The sequence below is a fragment of the Vidua chalybeata genome, chromosome 10 (assembly GCF_026979565.1).
Source record: "Vidua chalybeata isolate OUT-0048 chromosome 10, bVidCha1 merged haplotype, whole genome shotgun sequence".
In the NCBI taxonomy this organism is placed as follows: Eukaryota; Metazoa; Chordata; class Aves; order Passeriformes; family Viduidae; genus Vidua; species Vidua chalybeata.
In genome coordinates, this window is record NC_071539.1 from 19,709,818 (window position 1) to 19,729,180 (window position 19,363).

The window sequence follows — 19,363 nt, forward strand, 5'->3', positions numbered from 1 at the left end:
GTAGTCCATAAGGATCAATGAATTTCCACAGTTGTCAAACAGTCCTTGGATTTTGTCACACACTGGCTCTATTAATACAAAAGTGTAGGGGGGTAACTTTGTTGTCTTCTGATGGTCCAGTCTGAACTTTACCACAGAGGGGTGGCTTCTTCCAGTCCTGTTTCAGCAGCAGTTTCCTTTTTAGCATAAGGACAAGGAGAAAGCAGCATAGGCCCTTGCAGTTCCCTGGTGTAGGTTTTCTGCCCCAGCACTGAGGGTCCAGCTGCCTTGGTCTTCTATTCTGCTTCTGGCTTTTTACACCCTTCACTCCATACTTCTAAGTCAGGACTTTGCTTTTCAAATAAGGTATCTCTGAGCAAGTGTCCTTTTCCTTGTGTGTGAGAGCACTTCCTTAGAGCAGCTGGATGTTGGTGCATCTGAGCATGCACAGCTAACAGTTGGGAAGGGTGATTAGGTTAAAAAGGAAAATTAAGAAAAGAAATCCCACATAGCAGTTGTACAGGATGCCTTAAATGTCTGTGGAAGATACCTCACCTGGAGCACACACAAATTTCCTTGAACTTCTTTAGAAAGCTTTTCTGGAAAGTAAGATTACCATGAATTCTGCTAGAATTAGAAAGTCTGGAGGTCCAAGATGGATAGTTTCCTTTGACATCCAGCTAGCATAACATGTGTGTGTGTGAGACTGCTTGTGTGAGTACAAAAAAAAAAAAAACAAAAAAACCCCAACTTTTTTCTTCAGTCTTGTTCAGTTTCTTCAGTTCTTGTTCAACTTCTTGTTCAGAAGTTGTAGTGAACTTCTCCGTTTCAGAGATCTGAACACTGCCTTTATTTTTTCATATAGGAAGTCAACTCAGAACTTAATGCTGTGTTTGTTTATGATAAATTCTTACCAGTGTCTGAAGTGGTTGCTTTATGTTGTGGACTGGATATGTCATTGCCCTGTTATGAGCAATTACATCTTTTGAAACACAGTAATGAGCAGTGTCTTTAATGAAGAAATGCTTGTGGAATTAGCACAAATAGCACATATGACATTTTTGATCAAGGAGAACTCAGATTAACTTCTGTCTCATAGTGAAACTGGAGAGCTTTTACAACAGCCTGGTGTATTGGCCCCTTTAAACCATTAATGCTGGAGTGGTGGTTTTAGCTCCAAACAGACTTTGTTTGTTAACGTGTTTGGCAACAAAATGGCTTGCTAATTATATGGTATAAAAAAATGTAAATTTCATGATAAGGCACCGTAAGTAAAACTGTTGGTAGCACAAAGTAGTAAGTACTGGAAGAACTATTTGTATGCAACTGAGTCTAACTAGAACTGTAATATGAAGAGGCAAAAAAGTCTGTTCATTCTGTACAGTTGGTAAATAAGCACTAGTGTATGTGTAGTAGGATGGAAATTATACTTTATATGTACTGGTTTGTTTAGTACACTTTCATTTAACTCTTCTTCCTGGCTGGATTTTCCTCCTGCCTTGTGCAAAGCTACTAGTGCACAGGGAAAAAAATGCCCATCAAGAGGAAATAAATATTTAAATAAAAGAGTTTGAACATATCCCATGTTCAAACATATCCCCACACAGTTGAGTCCTTGGTATTCCTTGCCATTGCTGAACTGCAGTGCTGCATGCAGCTCTTCATATTTCTCCAGGACGTGTAAAAGGGGAGACTGAAACAAATCTACGTAGTTTCTTAGTTTCTTTCTTTTCTCTTAGTTTCTTAGTTACTTGCTTTTCCTGCAAGACTAGGATGGCAGTTCTGTGTTTTATTACACTGCAGATTATTGAATCTGTCACATTGTGCCATTATTTAATGGTAAAGTCACATCTGCTGCCATTTGTCAGCTCCTTGGCTAGTCTTTTGGGTAGAGAAATGTTACTAGTGGGTGTAGTGACACCACAGATGCAGTCTACATTATTATTTAAACTTCAGTTTCATTAAGTTGAAATGCCTTCTGCTGCAGTTAGACCCTTCCACAGCTTCTGACTATTTTGTGAAGTTCAGTCACACAAAGCTGTGAGCCAGAGGGTCTGATTGAATAGATGTAGTGTCATTGAAACACACGTATATGTGGTAAACAAGTACGGGAGGTAATGCAGAACATTTAAAAATAAATTTTTATTTAATTGCACAAAGTTACCTAAACAGAAATGTAAAAACAGAATTCAAGAATATGATTAAGCTGTTTTGGGGTCATTCATTCTAAAGTTCTTGTGGTTTAATAGTGATGCTACTTCAAAATTGACCTTTTTTGTTGACAGCATGTTTTATTCAATGTATTACTATTTTGGAGTCACATCTAAAATTTTTTTTCTCTCTCTTACAGACTGGACTTTGACATTGCTTTCATGAAAGAGGTTTCCAAGTAGTAGTCTTACAATAACTTTGAGAAGAAGTTCTATGTAGCTCTTACTTCCAAGACTGCTGCAAAAATGATTACTTCAGATTTGCCAGTACTACAGTGAGTATACGCTTCTCTCTACATTTGAAATCTTGGCTTTAAAAAAGGTTGAAGTAAACAGAGAGGTGATTGTGAAGATAAAGCACAAGCTTGAAAGAAGTGCATGTTAGTGTGACTGTTCCAGGCCTCCTGTGTTTTCATGTGCTGAAAAACTGTGTAAAAAAACTGCAAAATACTTAATCTAAAAAATATTTCTTTCTCTATATGGAGACTTAACTTTGCTCTACAAAGCAAAACAAGGTCTTTGCTACTTGTATGCTTTAGAATGTTGTGAGATTTCAGCAGCATGTATTGGTTTTGGTCATAATGGACTATATTGTGTTTTCCAGTTGTGTATTTTCTTCCAATGAGCTGAATTTATTGTGCAAAAAGCCTTTGCCTGCTGCAGTTGAGGATCGCAAGTGTCATGAACATATTTTGGTCCTGCTGGGAATTAGGAGTGGCTAATGCACATGGGAACATGGCTGTGCTTGGATAAAGTGAGCTACTGGGAAGAACAGAGTGAAAGTCTATAACAGGAGGAAATGGAGAGTAAATCAAGTAGAATTAAGAAGGAATTTTAGAGACTGCAACCTGCTCTTCTCTTCACAGAGCAGGGAGAGCACACAAAGTGAGGAAGCTCATGGGGTGAGGTAATGACAGAGAAATCAAAACAGACCTAATGGGCTTGGCTTGGAGAAAATTAATTTATTGCTAATTAAAAAGGGTTTTGGATGATGGTGAGAAACAAAGACAAAACCTACCAGGTGTTCCTTCTACCCCTGCCCTTACCTGAGTTCACTTTCAACCTTTCATCCCACGCTATCCCCTCATGCCCCAGTGTGGGTGCCCAGCCCACTCCAGCATGGGCTCCCCTCACAGAGCTCCCCCCCTCCTTTTCCCTCACAGAGCCGCCCCCACCGTGCCCTCACAGAGCCCTTCGTGCCCTCACACTGCACAGGGCCCCCCACCATGCCCTTCATCCCCTCATACCACATAGAGCCCCCCATCGTGCCCTCACAGAGCCTTTCATGCCCTCACACCACACAGAGCCCCCACTGTGCCCTCACATAGCCCTTTGTACCCTCACAGAGCCCTTCATGCCCTCACAGAGCCCTTCGTGCCCTCACAGAGCCCTTCATGCCCTCACATAGCCCTTTGTACCCTCACAGAGCCCTTCATGCCCTCACAGAGCCCTTCGTGCCCTCACAGAGCCCTTCGTGCCCTCACAGAGCCCTTCATGCCCTCACAGAGCCCTTCATGCCCTCACAGAGCCCTTCATGCCCTCACAGAGCCCTTCATGCCCTCACAGAGCCCTTCGTACCCTCACAGAGCCCTTCATGCCCTCACAGAGCCCTTCATGCCCTCACAGGGCCCCGCACTGTTCCCTCACAGAGCTCCCTCTGTCACCACCCCGCTGCTAGTGCCAGGCACCTGTGCCATGTACATTTGGTAACTATCTAATGTTAGTTTATTTTTGTTTGGAATGTATTCTCATTTTTTTTTTTTTACCTCAGGGTGTGAAGGAACCCCAGTTTATTAGGGTTGGGTGGTATTCCAAGCTAAGATTTCAAGTCCTGTTATTTAAGAAACTGAATGGTTGGACAATTAAAAATAAATTTGTCTGACCTTAATAATAGCATGCTTTGCATTACAGTTTTTTCTTGTATTTTTAAAACTTCTTTAAAAAATGTAGTTGTGGATGAGTACAGGCTAAAGCTGGGGATGACCTTGATGGGCAGCACTGAGGGGGAGTGTCAGCCTGAGGGGGTTCTTGTTAGCTTAGGGATTAGTTGTGGAAGAACATTTTCTTGGTTCATATTTCCTGGATTTGCCACATTCAAGAAGTGAGGGAATGTTTGTGAAATATGCCAAGAACAAAAAACTAGGAGAATCTGTGGTGGTGGGAAAGGGATATTTGCATTCCCACTTCAAGAACCCAGATCGACTTAAAAAGTGAATGGAATATCACAGATTTTAAGGTTAAAAAGGGCATATTAATGGATTTGGTAACTCTACACCCCAGCTGAAAAACCTGAGGGATGTTAAATATAGCAGCACATTCTTTAGTTAGAGCCACTGATATTAAGCAAATTGAAGAGCGTGAGAAAACAATTTTTTTTTTTTTTTTTTCTGGTAAAGTTGGGAAACATTTAGTGCTACTCTATGAAGTGTTGGTGAGATGTCATCCTCAACAATACATGTAGTTTTGATTGCTTATGAGCAAGAGCAGATTTTTCATTTTCAAAGAACTCAGCATGATTTGCAGATAAAGGTTTTGGGACTCTCCTGAGGGCTCAGAACATTGGCCAGTGTGGATGAAGTATCAAAGGAAGTGATTAATTCTAATTCCGAAGGTCCCAGTCATGCTGTCATCAGGAAGAGTGTTGGCTACGGGTGAGGAAACCTGAAGCAGTTTCTGGGCTAGGGACTATTAGCTTCACACATTTATGAATTTGGGAAGACACAGTCCAGTTCCACACAGAACGCCGAGGTTTCCTTGCTAGCTCTTAAATGAATTATTTGAAGGATTATTATAATCTCCCATTCCTGTGCTTATTTTCTACTTCTTTTTGTAATGTTTTGTAATATTTTTGGCTACCCTCTTTAAACAAACAATCCTAAAGCCAGTTTGATATGTTAATATACATTGCTTAGGACCATATCATATATTCCCTCCCAAATTCTTCTTTGTTGAGGGAACATGAAAGGAGAATATTTAACCTTTCTAGATTCATAGAAGTGGCTTTGGAACACAGTGAAGACAGGATTTCACTTATTGGTGGTTCAGATGTTTGGAGAAAACATTTGGTGTACTTGATCTGTGTGATGGACAGGTATGAATCTTCTCTCCATGCATGACTCATGTTTGCTCCTTAGATTTTTGAAGATCAGCCGTGAGAACTGATTCATCCATGATTCATGAGCCTGTGCATTTAGCCATTTCTCTTCATGAATGCTTTTTTTCACAAGGCTGAATCTGGTGATAGCAGTTACTGAATTTATCGGCCAGAATGCTGAGCCCCTCAGCAATAGCTATAAAGGCTTATGGAAGTGTTTTGGTTCCTTTTTTTTACAAAACCTGAAACATGAACACAGGTTTTTGCTGTGGAATAGTAGAAGAAAGGTAAGTTGATTTTAGTTTGTTTTACAGAGGTGTGAAATTTACTCTGTTAATGGAAACATTTTTCTCAGAAGCATGACATGGTAAAGGGCTGTCCAGTAATCTGGTAATTCTTCATTAACACGGATAGTTTCAAGGATTAGTAATTATAACTCTGGAATAATATCTGGAGTTTTTAGAAGGAATCCTGGAGTTGCTGCCACTTTCCTAGGATGCTTTAGTTACCACAGAAACCAGAAAGCAAAGCAGAGTATACCTGAGCAAAACCTGTCTCCTTTGCTCTGCTCACCCCAGTCTTGTAGGTCCCCTCCCACCTCTGTCAAATTCTCTCAGGTCCCTGTCATTTCAAAGGAGTCTTAAGAGAGGAAAGGCTTAGCTTTAGGCACTTTCACCTCTCCTTAGATGAGGCAGGTTTCCTTAGGCCCAGATTATCTTCCCTCACAACAGCTTCAGGAAGGATAAATTATGACTAAGCCAAAGTTTCCCCCTCAGGTGCCTAGTCACACAAATGTGGAATGAGGATAGGATAATTCTGGTCTATTAAGATGTGGATAATTGCCACCAGATAAATTACTTCTTAGCAGTTCTGTGACATGTGTAGGGAATGAGGGAGATGGATGCTGGCCAGCTGCTTCTCTCACTGAGTGTTACAAACTGACAGGACTGCAGGCAGTTAGGAGATGCTGTACTGCTCTGAGCTGAGAAATAAGAGGAAAAGGGTGTGCTCTGTGTGTACCCAGAGCAACTGCAAGGCTGGGACAGAAGTAAGAGGCATAACCTCCCAAACTGAAAGGGCTCACAGCCATGCTGGAAAGACCTTTGTGTGCAGAAGTTGGATGATTAAAACAGAATTCCTTGCTGCTTGAAATGATGTTGATTTTAATATGAAACCAGCTAAAGACTGGAGGTTGTCCTTGATCCTGTCTCCCTACTCCAAATAATGTGAGGATTGAAGGGAACCTAGTTTTTGATGTTTCCCCCTTGCTCCTTACATATATCCTTTGCTGGAAAGAAGTTTCCTTTCTTCCTCACATGTTGTTAGGGTGACAGTTACTTTGTTTAATTTCAAACATTTATATTCAAGCTGCTTGTCTTGATCATCTTATCATCAATGGAGAGAAAACAAAATTTATAAGACTTAAACTGTCTGATCAGTTTTGGACACTCACCTTAGCATGAGGTATCTTGTACATTAAGATTTTCTGCATTGCATGTGTCTCTAATTTAGACTAGGTGCATCTTACCCTTAGTAGTAATTTATTGAGCTTTTCCCAAAAAGGGAAATGGGCAAAGAGGCTTCCAGCAAATCAGAGAAGTTTTACCAGAAGAATATTAAGAGAATCAGGTTTAAGGCAACAGTCTTTTTAAGGCAAAGAATAGAAGGTGGTTAATAACTTAACTGTTCCTTCCATGTGCAGTGTTTGGAAATCCTTGAAATTTCCAGAACTAAATAGACAAATTTATCTGGAGGTTTTGCTAGACTGGACTGAGGCTGTAAATCAGCAGAAAGTCAAATTCTCTGTGGAGTAGATGCATGTGAAGTTGTAGTAAAGTTTAATTTATTTATATAGCTCTGGTGTTTCAAGGGAAGGGTTCGAGATGTTTGCCTAGGAGGATTGCTGAATCTGTTTTTAATAGAGAGAAATCTTTATCCTGATGATCCTAGGGGTGCAAGTTTATAAGCTAGCAAAGCACAGTGTTTCCCCTGGAATGGGGGTATTGTTTAGATAGACACACCATGCCTGGAACTTTTCCAGTAAGGATCTGAGCAGACCAGAGAGAAAAGCTTTGGGGTTTTATTTTTAGAGAGAGCAATAGAGAATGGTTTTAATTTCTCTCCAGCAACCAGAAGGGAGTAAATACTTTTATGGGGTTCCTTACTTCTGTATTCAAAATCTATTAAAATCTCCATTGTTAGCCAGTGTGCATTTTTGTCAAATTGACTTGCAGCGTGATGAGCTATTTGAGTAAAGGCTGCATACATCCATCTGCACAAGCATGTTTTCAGCTGTACTTACTGCATTGCTTTTCTCTGCTGTGGCCCTAATCTACCAAATAATTTTGAACTCTATTTGGGGTATCTTTTATTTGATTTTAGGCTTTTTACATTTTTTGGGTGTTTTTCCAAATACATAGCTTGATGTTAAGTTTTTCAAATTTTGTATTTTATGAGGTGCAAAAGCTACTTTTTAGCTGTATCGCAACAAAGCTGCATTTTCAATATTTTGTAGAGGTACTGCATTACAAGCATGTAATTTGTGAACTCAAATGCACTTGAATAGTGGTTTTTCATCTAGGGTGCCTGATTTTCTGGGGTGTATAGAGTATTTAGAGATAATCCACTGAAGTTACTTTCAGTAAAAGAGTTTCATAGATATTCTTGTGCATTCTGGCTTTTGTAAAAGACTCTGTGGACCCCTTGGTGTTTATGTGCTTGCAAATAGAAAAAGCTTGGAAAACAATGTCTTAATATTAGAAATTCACCATAGTTCTGCAGGATGACTTGAGAGCAGACCTAGACAATACAGTAATTTCAGTAAAGAGGAGTATGAGAACATTCCCAGTTCTGATACAATATTATTTTTCTGCATTATTAAATAGCATTCTTGATGATACAATAAATTTCTGAAGTATTCCTGATCTATAAAGCAAAATACAAAGTAACTCTCAGACAAAGTGAAAGATCTGTGTAGATCTTTGCTTGCTGGAGTGTCTCAGTTTCTCTAGAGCAGATCACTAATGCTGCTGTTCATGTTTGAGGCTCTATAAAATATGGAATAGGTCTGGTTTTCACCTACCCTTTGTCAAGTTGAACAGCAGCTGAACTCCTTTCACTTCAAGGAAAATATTTTGGATTTCAAGAAGTCTATGATAATAACTACACTTGACCCATCCTTGAGTTCCCTAGAACGTTGCTAGTTGTGAATTAAAATGTATAGAGATCTGGTGCACTGGTGGTCTTGCGCAGTAAAAGTAAAGCCCATCAGTAACAAGTGTGGTTTTGCATGTGAGCTGCTCTTGGGCAAGGTCTAATGCCTCAAAAGATCAATTACAATCTGAGTTTCTTCAAGCAGCCATGTCTGTTTGGAAGGCAGAGAAGTACCTGTGCCTCTGGCTGGGAGGGCTGGTGAAAATTAGGAAATTTTTTTTTTCTTATCATGAACTTAAATCTGAGATGGCAACAAATGAGAAATTATTGTTTGGGCTTCTCTGCTAACAGCAGTTGAGCAATGTCAAAGCTTTTCCATTGTACAAATGAAAATATTTTTCTAATTGCAAAAGTTATAAATGTCGTCAGGTCAAAGGGAGTTTCTGGGTTTGGGCCTCACAGTCAGCATTAATCCTCTTTATTAATAGCTGCCCAAGCCCCTTGTCTTGGGGTGTGACTGAGAGCTGTGTGGAACCTTGTGTAACTGTGCTAATGATGAGACAGCTGGATTGGACTGCACATTGCTCTTGGGGCCTTGACAACAGCTCAGAAGCAGCTACAAAGAGTAAAAGGAAGTTCTTGGTAGTGAATACATTGTGGGATTGATGAATTGAGCATGTGCTGGTTAATATAGCCAGTTTTGAGGTTCACATGTTTTCAAATTAAAATTAATTTAAAGAATTCCAGTCAATAAAATGACATTGCAGCTGATGTCAAAAGGGAAGGCCTTTTGCCAGGGCTAACAATGCTCATTTCCTTGGTTTGCAAAATAAATGGGGAAAGCCTTTTAAAGTCTTTTGTTGTTTATTTGTTTTCTGGTTTAGGACTGAGTATTTAATTGGTCAGTTACAGACTACTAGTTGATTTCAGATCATTTGAATTTATATAATGTTTTTCTCCCCTAGGGATTCTACAAATGAAACTACTGCACATTCAGATGCTGGCAGTGAGCTTGAAGAAGCAGAAGTCAAAGGAAAAAGAAAAAGGGGCCGACCCGGCAGGCCTCCAGTATGTGTTATTTATTTTGGTTTTGTTATGCATCTATTTAATTTATTTTTGTTTTGTAATGCATCTATTTATAATTGACTGCAGACTCTTTTTCATCTGATCATGTTGTGGTCACATCAATAGGCTTTTAATGAGTCCTATGTCAGACTTGTCGTATGAAATATTCATCAAATTGATGTGCAAACAATGTTTGGAGTCCTTAAAAAAGGGCATTAAAATGATGTCATAATAGCTATTAATTTTTCTTTTGCTAGCTGCTCTCATGAACAATACCGTTTTGTTATTATTGTCATTACAACATTCTTCCAGATATGAGAATAACCTTGGTAAGTATAACCACTTTCTTCTTGAAAGTTGTAATGGACTTTAAGTGACAAATTACATTTGAGCCATCCTTTTATTACTGATAATCTCTTAATGTGAGTGGAAGAATTACAGCATGATATTTACTAGATTCCTGAGAAAATCTATTAACACCTTTAAAAGTCATGTGATTGACATACACTGCATTGTACTTACAGACTGGCAGCTTCAGCATATCCCCTGGCGTAGTGCAGCAGGTGATATGGTTGTCTTTGCTGGCCTATCAGTAGGAACATACAGAAACAGTTCTCTATTACACGTGTATTAGGGAGGCTTTCTCTTTTATTTTAATCTATTTTATAAAATAGACAATTTATTGGAAAATAAAGGGAAAGTTCTGTGTATCATATTGTCCTTCATCTTTGTTCTTGAAGATGATCAGTTTAGTTCCCTTGGCTGTATCACTTGAAGTACACAGTGTGGAGTAAGACTTGGTGGGAACTTGTGTATTTGTTATTAATGAGTTTGATATATATAGCACTAGTAGATGGAAGTGATTTTTTTTTAACCCTGAGGGCTTTGATTCTAAGGCTTATCTCAAACCATGGGCTTGGTGAGGATGTAAGAATGGATAGATCCATGTGTTAGTCTCTCAGGCATGCTGGCCAAGCTGGAGCAAATTCCTCTTTACTGTTGATTTTCAATTTGCATCACAGTCTCTGGACTTACTCAGGGTGCCAATATTTTAAATCCTGGTCGTTTCTGGGCACATTGTCTTCCTTTTTGAAAGCTTTCAAACACTTTCCTATGATGCATATATTCTTCATTAGATAAATGGATGTGCTCATGAACATGAAGCCTCTTCAGAGCAAGCCTTAAAGAAGTGTTTAAAGAGAACAGCTTATCTGTTTACATAGCTTGTAAGCAAAGGCTAAAATGAAAAATTATCGTATGAATATTTAATTAGCAAATCTATGGGGTTTTGTAACTCTAATAAAAAAAAAGCAGGCTGGTGCAACCTGATTGCTAACCCAGAATGTTGTTACAATATACAAATTCAAGTTATAGCAACACATGGGGTATTTTGTACCCAGCACATACTCACTGGAAGGGAAAGGTGAATGTTACAAAAAGCATTTCTCATTCCTCTGCTTCACTTTATTAGTAGCTCCTATGGGAACATTTGCTGAAGCACTCTGCTGGTCCTGCTATCAGGTTTCTAGGGGAGGAATTGCTCATTTTGCTTAGAACAACTCCATGCTCATTAGGTGTGATTGTCAAGTGATGAACATGCAGAGGGAGCAGCCATTGCTTCATTCACAAAGTGATGGGGGCTGTGAGCTGACTGCTGCTGCTAAGGGGCAAGACCATAGGGTTATCAGGGGGAATTCTGTTGAAGCTTCATCTTAATGCTTAAGAGGAGACAAAAAACCCCAAATCCAGTCTTAAAACTTAGAGGAAGAAAATAGAGAATGAAACAAATACAGTGTCCTTTATAAAACTGTAGTTTGTCAAAATTTGGAAGAATTTGCTCAGTTGCACTTTTTCTTTCCCTTTCGACCTCCATCCCAAAATCTCAGGAAAGTGTATATTAGGACTGGAAGAGTTTCAGAGAGGAAAAGCAATATGGTCATTTATGGAATGGGACTCAGCAGATCTCATTGCAGCCTCCTGGTCAGAGTGGAGTCAGCTTTGGGATCAGACCACATTGCTCCTGGCTTTTCCAGTTTGATTTTGAAAACTACCAAGGCTGGAGACTGCACAGCCTCTCTTAGGTGCCTATTCCATTTTACTTCATGATAAATTTCTCCCTTGGTTCTTAAAAGGAAAAAAAAAGCCCCAAAAGCAAAAAGCCACTCTAATGACTAGAGGATAGATGCAAAAACCTTGGAAAGGCTAATCTAGGCAATAGAATTTACAGCATTACTTGATGTTAAAAGTCAGGAACTTGGTAATTGTATTGCTTTATCAAACCATGTTGCCAGCCCAGCCACTTCCCTCAGGAGAATTGCCTGGTTCTTACAGGAGGTGCAGCTCTGACATTTTCCCCCCAACTCCTCACTACCATGGTTTTTGTTTCCTTCACAGGTACCACCTACCTTTATTGTCAGATGTGAAACAGATTAAAAGGTTTATTTAAGTTCAGAAATATTTTTCTTAGCTGAGATTTAGCTTAGATGATTTTAATTTCTGTTACAGACCTGAAGAATGGTAGCCCAAAGGCTCTTCTGATTTCTGTGGCTGGGATTTTTTTCTAACTTAAATATTATGATCTAATAAGATTTAATCTCTTCCTGCAAATGCATATTTGCTGATGTCCTTAGGCCATCACAGCTACAGTGGCACATCTGCCATAAACATACTGACCTCTTTTGGAAAAGGATTTTACTTTGTGCTGCATAATCCAATTACAGAGCTGCATAGAATATATTCCATTAAATATATGTATGTATTTTAAACAGGTTTCTGCTGAGTGTCACAGAACGGACTTGACCTTTTATCAGAAAGATACACTACAATAAGAGGATTTTCCAGATTGTTTTCCAAAGAAAGACATTCTCTGTAGATTTGAAGCCTTTGTAAGAAGATAATGCTCATTTGAAAAACTGCCGTTTTTAACAAATACCTCTTCAGTTCATAGAGAACTGTAATGCTTTGGGGGTACCTTCACTTTGTAAAACACTTGGAACCAGTTGATCTTTAAGATTTCCTTTCAATCCAAGTCATTCAATTCTAAAACATTGCATTTCAAGGGGCAATTCATTGCCCCTTGCTTCTATACACTGTTCTAATGCGTACTTGACTGAGTAAGCTACATAGTCAATTTGCAAATAGATCAAGTGCATTGGTCATGCAGAATGGATCTCAGAATCTAACCTGACTGTCCTGAACTCCCTGACCCTTGCTGTGAGTTTAGCAAGGGCTGCACCATGTCCTGCTCCAGTGGCTGGGGCTGGATCTTGGCCATGTGCCCTTCTAAGCACTGGGCCTTGTAGAGCAGATGTCCATGGAGTGACTGGCCAAGAGCTGAGCCTGTCCAGCCTGTGGCATATTGTGGTGTACATGTTTGTGATGCTGTATGTCAGGATACTGTCTGGGTATGTATTTAATGAATTCTGGGAATAGAATTTAACAAATTCTATTTAAGGAGTGACTTCTAACAGTCCTCTCCTTGAAATTGCTGAGTAATACTGGCCAAAATGCCCTCTCTGTCTGCTGCATTATTGAAATACATGGGTATGGATGTGCTCTCCTGTTCTGCACAGGGGATTTGAAAGCCCAAGGGCTTATGGTGCAGTATAGCATTCACATCAGTGAGCTCAGGCTCAGATCACTTATTTACCCATCCTTTTATGTGTCCTCTTTTGGACAACCACTCTGTTCAGCATTGTTGGCATGCTTTATTTTAAACTACCTGGCCTCACCTTCCCAGGAGCTCAGATCGCTTGGCTTAAACTTCAGCTGCTGGAGGTTGCGGCAGTGAGAGAGATCCCTGGCTGTGTTTCAGATTTGAAGTAGGAGTAGACAGATTTAATCTCTAATTCAGAGGACAGGGAGAAACATCAGTCTGTTCCAGAGGTGGCAATTTGGAGATCTCTGCTGGTTTCTCTCTCATCCCATACTCAGAGCCACAGCCTATCTTTCTCCATTTAAAGCAAGAGGAAACAAGGCACATCTGATGCTTTTGTGCCAAGCAAAGCCTGTACAACTTTGCTTTCAGGTCCTTTTGTAGTTTTTGGTATGGAGGAGACAGACCACAATGCCTTATCTTTGCATTCATATGGGAAATTTTAACTTTGCAGCAGATTCCTGGCCTTATTTAATCTTGCAGTATAGATGTTAGATACAGCAGGGGATTGAGTTTTGCTTCTAGTTCCAAGTCTACGTGTCCTGATTAATAACAGGGAGGAATCCTCTTAGAAGAATTTCTTTTCATACAGTGGAGGTTTGTGGTTGGTGTGATTTAAATCAGTGTCCTGTTTCAGCTTGCCTGCCTGATGATTTAGGTCTGTCCCTTACAACTGAAGGGAGTCTGTAGTTCAGTAGAAATGCAGTGCATCGATAGCATCTTTGTGAAGACTTTTCTATCCTCTTACCTGTAGCATTATAAGTTTTCAGTTTAAGCTTTTGATGGGTTGGTTGTATTTTTGGCAGTCTAATCTGTTCTTCATTTTTTTGTGGAAATAAGTATTTTTTTGGTAGTAAATGCCTCAGCTAGAAGAAATGAAATTATTCAAGCATTTACAGTATACTCTCTTGATTCTTTTAAGATGACTTTGAAAGCTCTTGATAGATTTTTAAATAAGGGTGAAAAATAGCACCACCACTCCCAACACTGCCCCTGCTTTTTTTATCCTAAACTGCAAGCACTGCAGCTGAAGCAGCTCTGGGTACAGCGGGTGTTAGGGGACCCACATCCATCTTTATTTGTAGGATGAGACTTTTCACAGGGAGCAATCTCTGTTTTTTTGTTTGTTTCTATGACCAAAACAGTCCACAGGACTGTTGGAATCCAAGAACCTTCTCCCTAGATAACCATGAAGATGGTATGAAATGTGTCATAGTCTTTTTATAATCCGGATTAATTCATGAAGACCTCAGGCATTAACATTCTTCCACTTAACAGAAGCTTATAACACAGGGCTTCTTGAGGGGCTGGTACCTTGGAGAGGCAAGTTCTTCAGTCTTACTCAAGTGGAGGTTAAAAAGTTTCTTCCACCTTCCCAGGGAAGTGGGGTATTCAATTCCTCTAAATGACTCACAGTATGAATGCACATACAGGTCATTGTTTTCAGGTGGTATGTTAGGAGTTACTGACTCTAGGACTTTCACTGCCTTTATTTCTTCATGAAGTGCATCACATCAACTTGGGGAAAGTTAATGGAAAATGTCAAGCCACTTTTACTTTTTTTTTTTGGTAGTGTGTGAATCGGTTTTCACTGTATTAATTGATTTTACAAATGTGGGTCACTTTATTTTCTTCACAGTCATTTTAAAGATATGAAAGGAAAAGTATTGTGTAGCTAATTTGTTACAAAATCCCAAACTGTCATCATTTTAGTTTAATTGCAGTCAAGGTGAGTATTTTGTTTCCTGTTGGCATTCATTTAAGCCTTAAAGCAGCAGGTAAGGTATGTGACAATCAACATGGCCATGGTTGGTTGTTGCTTCTGTGGCATATTCTGGAACTTCTGAATTTCCTAATGCTGGTGTATATAAACCCTCAGCTTTTGTTGTCACAAATTTGAAAAATCATCAGTAATTTCTGTTTTCATTTGGCACCTCAGTCCATTTTGATAGCACACCAGCCCAGCTGTCCTGGGTTTTAGAGTGAAATCACAAATGCAACTGCTGCAGCCTCTCAGCTCCATGCAGCACTTTTTGTGGTGTATGATTAAAAAGCCTCAAGCATTCTTACATTGTCATGCTGCTTTATCCCTCTCTTTGGCAGTCCTAATTCACCCACTTCAGGGGGAACTTTCTGGTTGAAACTGTAAAATGGTGTGCAATAATCACAATTTTTGCTCCTGCTAGGGCTTGAGGTTCTGTTTTTTCTGTGTCTTCATGAGCATTTGGTGGATCCATGGGAGCAGACCTGCTATAAATTCACTCTCATCTTATGAAACATCTCATTTTATAGTTGCCAGTGATAGTCTGACAGGTTTACTGGGGCCACACTCAACCTTGAGCAGGGCTGTTTCTGTGTGGAAGCTCTTGATGGCATTAGAGAACGAGTTTTTTTGTTTTTTGCAGAAGGATCACCTTTTCCTGTGAGTGCATGTGTCTCTTTTCTGGGATGGTTACCTGTGCCTGGCATCCTCAAAGCCAAACATAATTTTTAGATTTGTAGCTTTTGAAACTCCACTTCCAAGAGCAGCCTACCTTTGGAGATATGCCACGGATGCTCTGTATCATGAATGAGTCTTATCTGTGTTTCTACAGATGTACCAGTCCTGCCTTTGCCTTCATTTGCTCCAGTGGTGGTGGGGGATGTGTCCATCCTGGGATGGAATCATAGAATACCAGGTTGGAAGGGACCTCACAGATCATTTGGTTCAACCTTGTCTGGCAAAAACACGGTCTAGAGAAGATGCCCTAGCAGCCTGTCTAGCTGAATCTGAACTGCTCAATGTTGAGGAACCCCCAAATTCCCTGGGGAGATTATTCTAGTGGCTGATTGGTCTCTTTGAAGTAGGATTTTTTACTGAACTTTGGGCCCAGAGGCAGGAACCTGTATGAAGCTCAAACCTGTCAACATGGCCTGCCAAGTTTCTTTCTGTAAATTCACAGACATCATGTGCAAATAATGTTTGACAACTGCATTGTAATATTGTGTGTTAATGACTAAGGGAATGCCATGTGCTTTATGCTTGCAAAACTTTGGAGCACAAGACAGTTGCTGGAGGACCTATATTCGTGACTTTGTTTCATCTTCACACTCTGGAGTGAGATTGAACTTGGGCTTCCTGCCAGATGCAGGCTGGGTGGAAGTGCTGAGGGGTGGAGCCCTTCCACTAGTGCCTTTCCACCTGAAGACAGTGTTAATCCTTGCCTAGCTCAGAAAGTTCACATTTTGGGTTTTCTTCAGTCTTGAGTGGAGCATCTTGTCTACTTGTTTTGTCTCTAGAGACAGGATTCAATACAGATCCTGCCTCTGGATTTTGCTACCCCAGCTTGGATACACAATGGCTTTTGTTAGATGCAAGATTTTTTTCCACTCTGAGAGATGTTCTCATTGTCAAAAGAAAATCTACTCCAGAGAGAAATTTTATTCAAATAGACTCGGTAATATACCTGGTGCTAATTCAGGGCCAGGATATTGAGGTATTTACTTGGATCTGAAGAACCTGGATTTACCCAGTAATTTGTCAGAAGTACATCTGTCAGTTATTTCTGTACCTCTTCTGAGGGCTCGGTGGTGATCTCACCCTTCCAGCTCAGACTGGGAGCCTTGGTCAAAGCACTCCCTTTTCCCAGGATACCTGACAAAGGGAATTGAAACTGGCCATTTATGTGCCTAGTGATTACACGTTTTGAGCCTGTGTCCATGGTTCTCATGCTCAGGTACTCAAACAGGCAGCTTTTCTCATTCTTTCATTAACAAGGTAGCTTTGGATATGTGCATTTCACATCCATCTCTTACTTTTCCCTTCATTTTTGCAGCGTTTAATGTCTCTATTTCAATTACACATTGAGAAAACCTGAGCATAGAGGGGGCTTGCATTAGTTTCTGAGGAGGGCATCGGTTTGCATTCAAGCTTTCATTTAGCAGTCCTTGTAGCTAGGTGAAGAGCTTACTGTCTCCCAGATGGAATAAGTGTATGGATTATACCTCTCAAAAGAGTCCATTTACTTCTAATTCTTTCCCATTTTAATAAATAGTGATCAAATGTCTCTTTTAAGCTCAGTAGAACTTAAACATTTCATATGTTGATTATATTTTTGCTGTTACAGGCAGCTTTGCACATATTTAAAAATTCACTGAGGAGATACTCTTTTGATCCTAAGTGCAAATGTTATCCAGAAAACGTCACAGAGATTGTACATTATTTTAAGCTTTCCAGCTTGCATTTCTATGCAAGTCCTTAATTTAATATTTGCAAGAGGCAGTTGCACTCTACCTTGCCCTTTGCTTCAGCCCTCTGGCCCCACCCCTTTTAAAGCAGTGATTCCTTTTAAAGCATGGGGAAAGCTGGACTTTTCAGGGCTGTCTTCTACCAGCTCTCTGTCAGAAATTAGATCCCTTTCCTCTGCAGTAAAATTCTCAATGTGTCTGCACTGTAATATGCAACTGAAAATGTTGACTTTGTGTTCTTTACGTAAAAGCATTAATAGAAACTCAGCTGACAATATACTTGAGTAAATGGTGCCATGAGGATATAGTCCAAAATTTAATCTTTGAGTTGCTTGTGTTTTGTTTTCTTTAACATAATTCCTCACAATAGCTTCACTGTTCTGTGGAAAACAGCAGATTTTGCTTTTGTTTGCCTCACAGTAGGGAGAAAGAATAGAATATGGAAGTAAAAAATCTGATGTTATTTTCCCTTGAATTTTTTTTGTCTGTTTCACAAATGACTTAAATTCAGAGCAAACTGTTCAGTAGGTGAATCTTGACAGGTGGTGTCTATACCACCTGATTAAAACCTTGAAGAACATAGAGAAAATTTGCATTAAATAATTTAGACTCAAAGGGAAAATGCTTTAACTGAAAATTTTGAAACAAGAGGCTGTTATGCTGATCTACTAAATCTGGCTGTACAAATCTGGTGATTTGAGTTGAAGAGCTGACTATGTACACTGTTTCTTATAAAAGTTGTATGAAAATGAAAATACAGAAAATTAATGTTAATGTGGCAAATGTATTTTTAATAACTTACTGTCTTAGAAAGATCATTCATTAAAATCACCAGTTATTCTTAATGTCTGTGTTGTGTAAGACTCATACAGGGATTGACATGAACTGGTACTCCAGCATTGGGACTTCACCACTGTCTTGGGGTAACCACTACCTACCTTGGCATGACAGTGACTTTTAACTAGTCCCTCAACAACTACTGATAAATAAAATGATATGTACCTGACTGGATAAAGTCCTGATTTATTTTCCTAGCTGACCCTGCTTTGAGCAGGCGGTCAGGCTGGAGACCTCTGGAGATACCTTCCAGCCTGTCTCATCCCGTGATCTTTGTGTGTATAAATGTGTGTGAGGGTGTAACCACGTAATGTTTATGGATTATAAAGATAAACTGTGTGTATAAAGAAACATTGGGTGATTTCAGATGTAGCTATAATCAACTTTCACTCTGCTGGTTTCCTTTGCTCAGTCTGCCACGAAGAAACCCCGGAAGTCCCCAGCGGACAAGGGGCGTTCTGACGCTGGAGCTCGAGGAGCAAGTCGTGGGAGAGCCAACGGCCACCCGCAGCAGAATGGAGAAGGGGACCCTGTCACCTTGTTCGAGGTGGTTAAGCTGGGAAAGAGTGCTATGCAGGTAAAATATCTACTTGTGTTCCTCCTCACAATTCAGTGTATCCTGTCTGGAGTCCAGTCTAAGCTGTGCTTTTTTGTAAACAGTAGTATTTTCTCATGACTGCATTGGTCCAACAGACTGCGTAGGATAAAGTACAGGACTGAGTGGGTTCTGATTGAGGGCTGTCATGTATCCTGCTGAAGAACAAGAGACCTGGCAGGGTCATGTGTTTAAAATTCTCCATTATTTTGTTCATTACTCCTAAGTTAAAAATGTATGTTGATATTAAGCATAAAGCTTTATATGGGCAAAAAGTGTATGAAAGTAATGATGGATCCAAGCCTTTTTCGTTCACTTGTTTTTTCAAGAATACCTGCTCACACAAGCAGTTTGGAGCACTTTGCACTGCAACTTGCATTCCTGCTGTCCCCATCAGGACAGCAGGTGAAGGATTAACTATTTGCCTAGACTTCCACTGAGTCTGAGGGAAAGCGTTGACACATCCTGAAGGGAAATTTTTATTTATTGTAAAATAAATAAGATTGTCCTAGTTGCCCCTAGAAATGTTTCTTACCCTCTTATGTTTT

At 39.8% G+C, this 19,363-nt stretch overlaps 1 protein-coding gene across 2 annotated transcripts in view; it reads left to right on the top strand.

The window, feature by feature from the left end:
* Window positions 1–19,363, top strand: part of STAG1 (stromal antigen 1) — a 165,017-nt gene that overhangs the window by 37,323 nt on the left and 108,331 nt on the right. Inside the window, exons 2-4 of one of the 2 annotated variants that reach the window (XM_053952242.1) lie at window positions 2,330–2,464; window positions 9,402–9,504; window positions 18,633–18,797. In XM_053952242.1, the coding sequence (XP_053808217.1) occupies window positions 2,436–2,464; window positions 9,402–9,504; window positions 18,633–18,797 (297 nt within the window). In that variant the 5' untranslated portion in view covers window positions 2,330–2,435. Of the gene's footprint in view, window positions 1–2,329; window positions 2,465–3,632; window positions 3,896–9,401; window positions 9,505–18,632; window positions 18,798–19,363 lie in introns of those variants that run through there. The other variant, XM_053952241.1, reaches the window with a different exon arrangement.